This window comes from Ochotona princeps, chromosome 11, assembly GCF_030435755.1.
Source record: "Ochotona princeps isolate mOchPri1 chromosome 11, mOchPri1.hap1, whole genome shotgun sequence".
Lineage (NCBI taxonomy): Eukaryota > Metazoa > Chordata > Mammalia > Lagomorpha > Ochotonidae > Ochotona > Ochotona princeps.
In genome coordinates, this window is record NC_080842.1 from 43,070,091 (window position 1) to 43,081,907 (window position 11,817).

The 11,817-nt window shown below is 42.7% G+C and overlaps 1 protein-coding gene across 2 annotated transcripts in view; it reads left to right on the forward strand.

Moving 5' to 3' along the window:
• The window catches only part of LRRC66 (leucine rich repeat containing 66), a 29,005-nt gene extending 17,773 nt beyond the window's left edge, over positions 1 to 11,232 (forward strand). For both annotated transcript variants that reach the window (XM_058670107.1, XM_004579305.2), the window contains 3 exons: positions 3,624 to 3,793; positions 7,749 to 7,938; positions 8,858 to 11,232. In XM_058670107.1, coding sequence (XP_058526090.1) covers positions 3,624 to 3,793; positions 7,749 to 7,938; positions 8,858 to 10,620 — 2,123 coding nt within the window. In that variant the 3' untranslated portion in view covers positions 10,621 to 11,232. The remainder of the gene's footprint in view (positions 1 to 3,623; positions 3,794 to 7,748; positions 7,939 to 8,857) is intronic.
• Positions 11,233 to 11,817: the final 585 nt, after the last annotated feature.

Sequence of the window (11,817 nt, forward strand, 5' to 3'; positions counted from 1 at the left end):
TGGCATTCCCTGACTCACATAAAAAAAGTCACAAGGATACAATAAAACTCAGTATCAGATCTGTAGCCAGAACCTGAACTAGCCCCTTGATGCAAAATAACTAAACAACCCCCAATACCTTCAGCAAACACTGTGTGTGCCACGGCCCAGGCCATCCTTCTACCCAGAGTCCTCCTCTCAGCCTTTTTCTTTTTCTAACCTCAAGCTCAAAGCCCAGCTTTTTTTGTGAGACTTTATTCTTGCTCTACCTACCATGTTAAACAAGTCCTTAACTTAGCTAAGCCCAGGTTGGTTTTTTTAATTTTTTTTTCATTTATAAAATAGTGATACCCCCAAGGGCTTTGTGAACACTAAAAGGAGATAATCTCTGAAATGCTCAGAGCTAACAACAATATAATATAGTTTAAAAATAACTCCTTCCTGGGCCCAATGTGATAGCCTAAGGGCTAACATCCTCACTTGGCATACATCAGGATCCTATGTGGGCCCTGGTTCACATCGCAGCTGCCCTCCTCTTCCCATCCAGCTCCATGCTTGTGGTCTGGGAAATCAGTGCAGGAAGGCCCAAGGTCTTATGACCCTGTACCCATGGGGAGACCCAGAAGAAGCTCCTGGCTCCTGGCTTCTGATCAGCTCAGTTCTGGCCGTTACAGTCACTTGGGGAATGGGACGGCAGATAGAAGATCTTTCCTCTCTGTCTCTCCTCTCTGTAAATCTGACTTTCCATTGAAAAAAAATCTTTAAAATAATAATAATCCTTTCCCTCACTTCAAAGCTAGCCATGATCTTTCCCTCCACTGAGCTCCTGTGGTATTTACGCAATTCAATTAAACACTAAGATACTTTAGGAACCTTCATTTCACATCTCTGCATGGAACAAGTAGGTACCGTGAAAATGTTCAGAAAGCTACAGCTGCTTTCACGCTGGTCTCTTTATCTCATTTTCTTTCATAGCCCCTTGTGTTTGCAGATTGCAACATATAATAGAATTGTTCTCTACAGAGCAACATCTTTCATCCAAGGGTTATATTCAAAATATTTAACAATTAACCTCCAACCCCCAGCCTCCAGTTAGACAACTCCTGGCTACAACACTGCATCAACATCCTGAGGATTAAGGCTGTGGGAATAAACATGATCCAGGGCAGTGGGGCAACACACAGGACTTGGGCAATGGCTTTTTATAAGCCAACAAAGAAATATTTCTTACTCTTATGCCAGCTGAATATCAGCATTTATTCTCTCCAAGTTTTGCAAGCACATAATGATCTTTTCCATTTTTCATAGAAACGTGAATACAAACAAATCACACTCTTCTACAAGCTAATTCTGTGCACCCCTCTCATCTAAAGCAGACAGTCCTTGTTTGGCTATAGCCAACTAGTGTCACTAACAGTTGGAACTTCCAACAGAACAGAAAAGGCAGATTTCTGTATTGCCTCTTTAGTTTGGGGTCAATAATTTCTAAATCTCTGTGCAGCTAAGCAGTGTGAACGTGGGTCTATTGAGTGTCTGCTGTATACCAGGTATGGCAAGTGTTCAAATATGTGAATGATCCCCTGAGGAGAATCGTTCATCTTATGGACATACAGGCAAAACAATAAGTGGTAATTTTATAGTGGGTGCTGCATGTGATGGACTAGTTTGTGTAACTGGCAACCTTTTCTTCTGTGTCTCATCACTGACCAAATTCAAGTCCTTAAGAGTGAAGGTTCTGTGCTATACTTGTCCCCAGTACAAAGTGCCTTACTGTTAATATTTTGGTTAGTTTATTGCCCTAATGGCTTCTTGCTTAATTTGTACAACTAAAATGACCATATGACAATCTAAACAGGGCAATAATTTCTATTAAATCATCACCTCTCTGCATAATCAAACTTACAAGTACCTTGCAGACAGTAGGAATAAACCCTTCTAGAATGGAACGAACCAGGGCTCTTCTTTGTAGTAGCTGTTACAGACACAGCCCACATGCAAGAACAGAGCACAAAAAAATGTAAATATGCAAGCACTTCCTTCAGAGACCCATATGGGAAATCAAATTTGGGATTATGTTGTGACTGGCAGCTCACGCTCAACATTTGATTATTTTCAGTGCCAAACAACCTTCCTGGTATCTCAGGAATCAATTGAAATACAAAAGCAAGGAACAAAAGTCAATGCAGTGATGTTGCTGAAGAAAAAAATCTAGCTCTAACTTAATTACCATAGAAAATACAATAAGGCCTATAAAATAGCCACAATATCAGAAACTAAGAAAATACAATAAAAGATATGACTATAAAATAAAAAATCTCAAAACTTGAAGAATTCATCCATGTAGCAAAGCATCACAACAACTTTTTTCTCTATTAACATAACATTATTCAGTTTTTCCCACAGTGTAATCAAATATTGACTTTAATCAAGAGTAGAGTTTTAATCACTGTTTATAATTTAAAAATAGCACATGCTCATTGAAAGAAAGAATTCAAATGAGTCTCGTGTTGGTCAACTTTTCCTTATAAAATACCTGAGATAAGCTACTTAGGAAGCGAAGCAGTTAATCTAGCTCATGGTCCTGGTGACTCCAGGACTCGGATGCCTACAGTCAGCTATGCTCTCAGGGAGGCCCCTCTCAGCTGTATCACGTCTTAGCAGGTGGCAGGGGAAGAGTCCCTGGGACAAAAGATCACATCCTGATGCAGGAAGCCAGAAACTGCCTGCAACCAGTCTCAGGCTTTTTATTTCTTTTAATTTTTAAATTTTCTTTTTACTTGAAAGGCACAGAGAGAGAAGACAAGACAGATCTTCCATCCATTGATTCACTCTCCAAATGGCTGCAACAGCCAGGCCAGGGCCAGACCAAACCCAGGAGCCAGAACCTTCTTCTGGGTGTTCCATGTAGGTGAAATTGTCCAAGGATTTGGGCCATCCTTTGCTGCCTTCCAAGGAAGAAAGTGGATCAGAAATGAATATCTAGGATTTGAATGGGTGCCCATATGGGATGCCAGCACACAATCAGAGGCTTAACCTGCTACCCCATGTTGCCTTCCCAATCTCAGGCTTTTATCAAACCCTTAGAACTCAAGATTGCCCCACAAGAAAGGCCCTAATCCCTTTGGAGGGGATGTCTTCCACTGACCAACTGACATCCCATGAGGCCCTATCTTCCAAAAATTCCATGCTGCCTCCCAACTCCATTAGCCTGGGAACCAATCTTCCAACACATGAATTTTGGGGGACATCCAAACATGCCCCAATCAGTGCACACATAAAAAAACAGTTTCTTCACACATCCCTGCCCATCTGCCTTGACCAGCCTACTCCAAAGTGTAACTGTTTCCAACAGTTTGCTGTCTTCTTCTGAACCTTTCTTCTGCTCACTCAGAATATTGCTGTGTGTTGGCATATGCGCTTTTTCCACAGACCACTGGAATTAAGCTCCATAGAGCCCTGCAGCGTTCTCCTTCCTGCTGATCTGCACTAAGACTACCTGGTATGGCACAATTTTAATAAACCATGCTTTAACACTTTTCCCAATGCAGAACCATTAATGTTGTCTCTATTTTTTTTACCATTACAATCAATGCTGCAGTAAATAGCACCAGTTTATGATGTATTTTACTTTCTACTTTCAACAGGATTATGGAAATTGAAGTCACTGCAGAGTCTGGATCTTTCATTCAACAGGATATTGCAAATTGGGTTTTCTGATTTCCACAACTGCCTGCAACTGAAGAACCTCTACTTAAAGAGCAACAAGATATTCAAAATACATCCTGATGCCTTCAAGGACGTAAAAAACCTACAGGTTCTAAAACTATTTATGTAATATTTCAAGCATCAAACATATTATCAGTGACATGAGGAGAATATGTCCATTGCAGAGTTCCTTTGTGTCCAGCTGTACTAGTTATTAATAAAAAAAAACTAAGTGTATTTTAAGATCCCATAAAGAATTTAAGTATCTTTCCTTGCCTAAAACTTAAAAGGCCACAGTAATGGACATGAATTGAACTAAAAAAATACTACTCAGTAGCAAGAACTGGCAACATTATTTTTTCTAAATCAAACTAAATCACATTCCCAGTTTCCATTTACCACTTGGCAAGAAATTAAATCTGAGTTGTAAGACCACCTCCTTAAAGTGTAAGACCAGAGGTCTCAGGGTTTTTAGGCAAACTGGAACACCCCTGGGTCCATGGGGTGCCTTAGTAGTGTCATCTCCTAGAGTTTGATGAGAAGTGCTTCAACAGATGTAAGGTGCCCAGGGTAGTACAGGGAATTTTGTAAGCTCTTTGTCAGAGTACACCGCATATAGAAATTCTAACGTGCTCACAGTGAGTCTGCTTTCCTAACATACACATCTGATGACGCCATTCCTCAGCTGGAACTCTTCCAGGAGCTCACAGCCAGGGCCTGGTTCCCGTCTGCCTGTCAGCCTCACTTGGAGCCACTCTCCCTCTGCTCCCTTCTTTCCTGCCGCTCTTGTCACCACAAGCCCTCCTCATGATGACCCTTGGCCTAGCACCAACTAATTCCTCCAGCTTTTGTTTAAATATCACCTCCTCAAGGAGGCCTTCCCTGGGCTTCAGAATGAATCAAGTCCCACTTCGACACACTTAGCACACGCTCTACCTGTTGCCTCAACATCCCTAACTGACAGCATTTCATCTTAAGTCTTGGCTGTTGGCACCTCTGCCTCCTGAGCTCTTCTACTAAACAGTAAGCTCTGTGAGGGCTCCTAGCAACTCTGTTTCACTTTCCAGTGCTGAGTAAGCACCCAGCATCTAATACATGTTTAAAATACTTGTCACATAAACAAAGGGATGAATGAACAAATGATGAGCATGGATGGGGGTTTATTTATCTACTGCTTTGAAAAAATTACTATAAATCCAGTTACTTAAAACCACACAAACATAAATTATGCCATAATTTCTATCAGTCAAGAATCCAGACCTGGCTTAGCTGGAGCCTTTGCTTCACGGCCTCTTAAGAGGCCGCAGTCAGAGTGTTAGCAAGGCTGGTGTGTTGTCTGCCCAGCTGGCAAAGGACTCCCCTCCAGGCCTTCTCAGTTGAGTGCAGGACTCAGTTCCCTATCTGGCTGTTAGACCAATAAGATCCTCACTTTTGTGCCCTGTGGTCTTTTCCAATGTGGCAGATTGCTCTGGGGCCAACCAGGGACACAGCATGGCAGGATCATTGTCATTTTAGTGCAATGCATCACAAAGAGACATCTTACTGCTTTTGCAGGAGTCTGTTGGCAGGAGGCTAATCCCTGGTCTTGTCCACACCCAAGGGGAAGAGAATGTTCTATGGCATGTGTACTCCCAGGGAGGTAACTGGATGCTTGAGTCTGTCTGCCACAGTAGTGATTACAGCAGATGGAAGTACTCCTTGGTTCACCATAAGTAGGTTGAAATTTGTCTGAAATCCCATTTGGGATACCACATACTGACTGTATTTGTATATGTCACTTGCCCTATGTTTCTTAAAATTTTATTTGCTCTTTTATCATGCCATATGAGACTTCTGCAGTTTCCAGGGAATAGATGCAAGAGGCAAAACCAAAAATCAGCTCTGAGAGTGTTTTAAAAACAGCTATAAATTTCAAGTGCAAGTGCCCAGAATCATGCAATTTCTCTTTCTTTATGATCCACTCTACATGGCTGGCGAGAACTCTAAGAACTAGTCTTGGAATATAATGAACATATTTGGTATCAGAAAGCCAAATATCAAAATGGATGTTGTTTTTTTCTAGGAGATGAATTTAATATTTGCACTATTCTATGTTCCTTCCCATGTGGGAATCTTTTAAAAAATGGAGAGCTTTTTCAAAGCATAAATTCATTACTGAGCTTAAAAGGAATGAAATAAGTTTCACTGACATCTCAAATTAGCATTTCTTTTCCTAATTGTCCCACTCTTCCTAGATACAGTAATTTGTGCAGCAGTATTACATGCTTCTTCCAGTGTTTCCGTGACAAACACCCTTTCAAATGCTAGTAGATGGCTACTCCTTTAGCCAAATTGGACTAAGAAATTTCATCCTTTCTCGGAAATTATTCCTCCTGAATCATTTCATTAATCTATCTTTCCTCCGGTTTTGTTTTCAGTTCTACAATTTGTAACATAATAAGATGTTGGGTTGAAAAAAAAAATGTCACTATGCACTAAAAATAAAATGACTGCCAGAAAATCATCAGAATATTTCAATTTGTAGCTAGAGCTCTGAGGTTCCTAAGGAATCCACTTCTCTTGGGCAAGGCAAGGCCCAAGCACAGTGTTTGTTCTTCCCTATCCAAACTCTCCTACTTTCTATTTTTTGCTTCATTCCTTCAAGAGTGAGGATTGTTGGCTACTCAATACTGGAAAGATCACCCTCACTACCTGAACTCCACAAAAAGCTGTGCTTCTAAAGTCACAGTATCATCTCTTGCAACTTTATACAACCCAAAATGTTAATGCTGATTTTTCTTTTTTTTTTTTAAGCCTTGATAACATTCAGCATTTCTGGTTTCCATCCATAGTCCTATTTTTGTTTTAAAGGAAGGATTGCATTTTCTCTTTTATGATTGTTCTCCTCCTAATAACCCCTCTTACACACCTCTGCAAACTCCATGCCCCCCACTCTGGTGCCACATATTCCAGGCTTCCTCAACCGATGCTTCCTTCACTCTCGTGCAGTGCAGACACTCAGCTGAGAACCAGATCAGATCTAATTCTACCATTCCTGTCAAACATATATTAAGAACCTGTTGTGTACCAGGCCCCCATGCTAGAGCCTAATGTGGGCTATACTAATACGGTTTTAGCCAAGTTTCCTCATCTGTGAAAAGAAGGAAAATGAAGTTGTTGGAAGGGCTAGCAAAAACATATTCAAGCTCCCAGGAGAGTTCCTGATATCCAACAGTGGCACCCAGAGAAACAGCAGCCATACTTCCCAACAGCCACCTGTTTCTGCTGCGTCCAACGCCAGCAGTCTCTGTTCTGCATCTCCAGAACCATGAAGCCCTTCTGTTCCCTGGATTTCCCTTTTGTTTCTCGTTAGACTAGAGGAAGTAATCATCATTCTGTATATACTGAATAGTTGTGGATGCAAACAAATACATGACAACCTTTGATAGAATATTGGATGCAAAAAGAAAAAAAAAACACTTTGCTACTTCTGGGCAACCACAATTCTTCTGTGTTCTGTGTTTCAACATCCTATATCTTGCACACTTTCAAGGTCACAGAGTTTCCAGAAATTCTAGACCTGTTATCCCATTCTTGGTCTTGATCACACCCAAGTGTAGGTTTTATTCAACTATACAAATTATGACTCATAGAAACAAGTAAGGGAAAATGACAGAACACCTAATATAGGAACCATACTTTAAAACTTGCACATACAATGTATCCTTTTAACAGCCCTTAGAATCTCATAAGGATACACAATTTACCAAGACTCAGGGTGTTAGGGGGAAAGGCAGCAACTTAAATCCAGCATTCTGACTCTCAGACCAATGCTAAAATTGCAACAGGGTAGTCCAAAAGTTCATGGTAAATGAGTGTATTCCAACAAAACAATGCATGGATTTCAAAATTATTTTGCACCAAAATAAATATATCTTCTTATTAACTTTTTTCCTTCAGCTTTTAAAATCGCCCTTATATAATACCTCCATAGAAATGTAAACAATAGCTTTCTGTAACTCATTTATCTTGCCTCTAAACGTCTTTATTCCCAGAGACTCCTCAATCTGTTTCTTCTTTAACAGGTCTTAGACCTCAGCAACAACGCTCTGACCACTGTCCTACCCATGATGGTCATGGCTCTGCAACTCCCCCAGCTGAATGTTGACTTGGCTAACAACCTGTGGCAGTGTGATCAGAGTGTGACCCTCTTCCAAAATTCCCTCTCCGAATCCTGGAGGGAAAAGTGGAGTGTGATTTGCAGCAAATCTACAGGTAAATCAGTGGCTCCTCCTCTTTCTGAGTCCTTTCATTCGAACTGTAAGACGTACATCCACAAACATGTGCCACATTTGAAACACCAGTACTCCCACTTAAAGCAGGTGTGCTGGGCCCTTGGGTTAGCTCCTGTGACACTAGGTAATTCCACAGTCATTGGTACCTTGCTGCTTTCCTTAGGTCACAAACGATTTTCTTCACATAACCAGACCAAGTTACTAAAAAACAACTGGATTAAGTTCAAAAAAGAAATTTTGCTAAGAGGCAATTTTACCCTGATGCCCCAACATGTCAGCATTTTATTCCTATCCTTAGCAGCAAGTGATGAAACAAATTATCTTTAAAAACAGAAACATCATTACTTTAAATGACTGCTCACCATCCATAAATGTGATCCCACCTACATGCAAAGCAAACCCACTCATTTCAAAAGTGTTATTCTCCTTTGATTTGTTTCTCACCCCTCTCCCAGAGTTCTAGAAACTGTTATTGATGTTGGACGTTCTGGGAAGGTTTTCCACTTTTTGGTTTTCACTATTAGATATCTTGGTTAAATTTCAAATTCCTAATTAGGAAAAAAACAACAACAAAAACCTCTTTTTACAAACGAGTCTTCGCCTCTGCTCCATTCAGGACTACCCAAAAGTAGAAAACATGGCTTTGCTTTTTCAGGGCCAGAAAAAAATCCATGGAGAGTGAGGTCTGCATGCTGGCAGACACACGTGTTTTGCTCCCTCACAAAAGCCACATGTGGCAGCCGGGCACACACAGAGCCCAGCATCTTTGCGTACACAGCGAGGGCAGTGGACGCGAAGGAACGAGGGAACGAAAGCCCATGGACTTTACAAGGTTCCCCGATACACATTTTGGAAACTCAAGGTCTGCTCACCTGTGTGTTTTCCTCCCACACTTGCAGGAACTGAGGAGGCGCCTGGGGAGACGCCTGGGGAGACGCCTCAAGGCCGGACTTCCACGGTGCCGCTCCTTCTTCCCACGGAACTCCATCAAGTGAAACACCAACAAGGGCGCCGAGTGGAGCCGCGAGGAAGGCGCATGCCTCGTCCCACTCCCGGCAGACATGCGCACCAGAGCTCTGGCGTCAGCGAGGAGCGGAAATGGCCGCCCAGAAGGGTTAGGGCCGCCCGGGACGTGCAGGCCTCTGACAGACAGGAGGAGAATGAGGAGCACCAGGACCTGGTCCTGGCCGTGTGCCTGTCGGTGTTCATCACGTTTGTCGTGGCTTTCATTCTGGGGGCCCTCACGAGGCCCTATGTTGACAAACTGCGGCTACAAGGATGCCGGAACAGGAGCCCCGGCCCAGCCAGTACCTACACGAATGAGGGTTTCTATGACGACGCAGTGGCTGCCAGGGACATGCAGCACTCCAGGATGGAGCGGCAGCAATCGGTTCACAATCCAAACCTCTATGAGAACCAGGAAGATTTCTTGGAAACAGAGCCAAACACATACCTCACCGTCCTTCCTGACAGAACCCTAGGGAGGAGCAACTGGCGGAGCTCAGAACCACATGGGGATAGCAACACCAGGGCCGGACATACATATGACAGGATGCTTCTGACTGGCAGTGTCTCCCGGGACATCAATCAGCAAGTCACCTCAGGAGCACCACAGCCCGTCTACGCGAATGATTTTCCTGGGGATTTCAACCACGAAAGTGTGGCCCAGGAGTGTCTGCCCACGGGGCGCTCGGTGGGCAACGCTTCAGTAGCTGGCACATCACAAGTGCTATCCAGCTCCACTCATGATGTGAATGAATCTGGCCAGCCACTCTCAAAAGAAAAGCCAGTTACTGCCTCTCAAATGCTCACACACACCAATGCCCAGAGGACTGGGGAGAATCAGGAGACGGGAAGTACTGAACAGTTACCTTCAGGAATCCCAGGCTTTCCAGTGGAATTCTCTAAGGAAACGCAACTGAGCTCTGACAGGAACTGGCTGAGCACACAGCAGATCCAGGTTGCAGGGGCTGGTGCCAAAGCAGATCTTCCACTCTATTACAGTGGGGTCACCCACGGTGACCCAGAAGGCACAGACCCTCCCGACTTTCCTCAAAGATGGGGCTATGACCAGGGTGTCACTCCTGCCAATGAGGAGCCAATGCAAAAATATGCTCATTTTGACCCTCAGTACAATTTAGAAAGTGACTATGACTCTGATGAAGGATCTTTGTTCACTCTCAGTTCAACAAGCTCAGAAGGTGCAAGAGATGTGGCTAAAGAGGAAACACATGGGGAGGAATGCTGTGGGGTCAGTGGGTCCCTGCAGGACAAGAACTCAGGAGTTAGTGGGGAAAATATTATATCAGAAGGAAGTCTTGAGGATACCACCACCTCCCAAAAGTTTCTGAGGAACTATGAGAATCACAAAGATCATTTCAAAAAACTTTCGATTTCCTGTCCAGACTCTGGTTTGGGTAACACTCATCTGGAAAGTGTCTCTGATACCCATAGATTTGAAAATCCACTAGCGTTGCCCAGCTCGCTGGGTGGCAGTCCTGTGAGTGGTGAGGTTTCAAGTACATTCCATTATGATTATGACATAACTCCTCAGCCCCAAGCAGTAGAGTGGCATTGCTCACTTAAAGACCTCATATTTTCAAATGCTGGAGTTCCCGCAGATCCTGAGGAGGGTGACTGCCATGAAATAGACTCAGACTAAAAGGAGAATATGATGCTTTCTTTCAGGGAATAGACACAGCTCAAAAAGGTATTCCTTTCCAGGTCACCACTTAAGACTTTAACAACAAAATCCTCAAGGAGATGACATGGATTCCAGCCAGATGAAAGCTGAGACAAATGTGAGGTCTGTACATCCACTTGAAGATTATGATCCCAGGAAAACTAAAAGCCAAGCACAGTTGTTAAAATCCTATGGTGATAAATCTGTTTCTCAGTGTCTCAGTACAAAATGAGGAAAATATGGTGAAGACAATTCTAATAGCAAAGCTTTATTTTTATTTTACAAGAACTTCCACATCAACCCATTCACTAAGAACACAAGAACAGTGCAGTGATGGAGACTGCAATGAATATTCAGAGGATCTGTTGTGTTTAGAAGATGATTTTAAGTTGCATACGGAGATGCAGACCCATAGCAGCCTGGTGGGAGTGGTTCTCTCTGTGAGGAAAAGCTCTACTGCAACCAAAACAAGGATCTCACCTTGCTATCAGAGGAACTCCAGGGACGTTTTTGGTAACACGAAGTACTTGTGTAAAAATGCTGAACAGATGTGAATTGAGTTCTGCACAAAGACTGGCACGGTGTTCTGAAAGCTGATAGTAAAACTGCAAAATTGGAAGGGTTCAAGGAAATTCTAAATATTTTTTAGAACATCATGTTAAAAGAGAAGAAGAACCATTTCCTAAAAGGAAATGTAAATTAAAAACTTTTAGAAGAGAAATCTTTTCTGTAGAAGAGAAAGGTGTTCTGCCGTTATCCCTGACTAACCACCGTTCCTTGATGTGACACTCCAAGCTGAGCTCTTATGAGCTGGGATCCATTGTCTTTATACTCCTCTGACATTTTCCTTTTTCTCTTCCTGCCACTTTTTTTCTGCTTGCCTTCTAAAAGACCAGTGTTAGTTTGAATTAGATTTGTCTCTCCAAATGGCACAGACATTAACCCCCAAAGTCTTATGTTAATGTTACAGAGAGAATAAAAACTTCATGCAAGTATGATGTCTAAAGATAGGGAGTAGCTAAACAGTGCCAAACGCTGTAAAGGTTTCCACTGATGAAGACTCCTGATTCCATGGTGAGCAGCAATTGGAGGTTACTGGTGACCTTTACTGGCTCAAGTTAAAGAACGGAGTGCTAAAGTCTGCCATTGCACTGAAGAGAGAATGGAGTGGAGTCA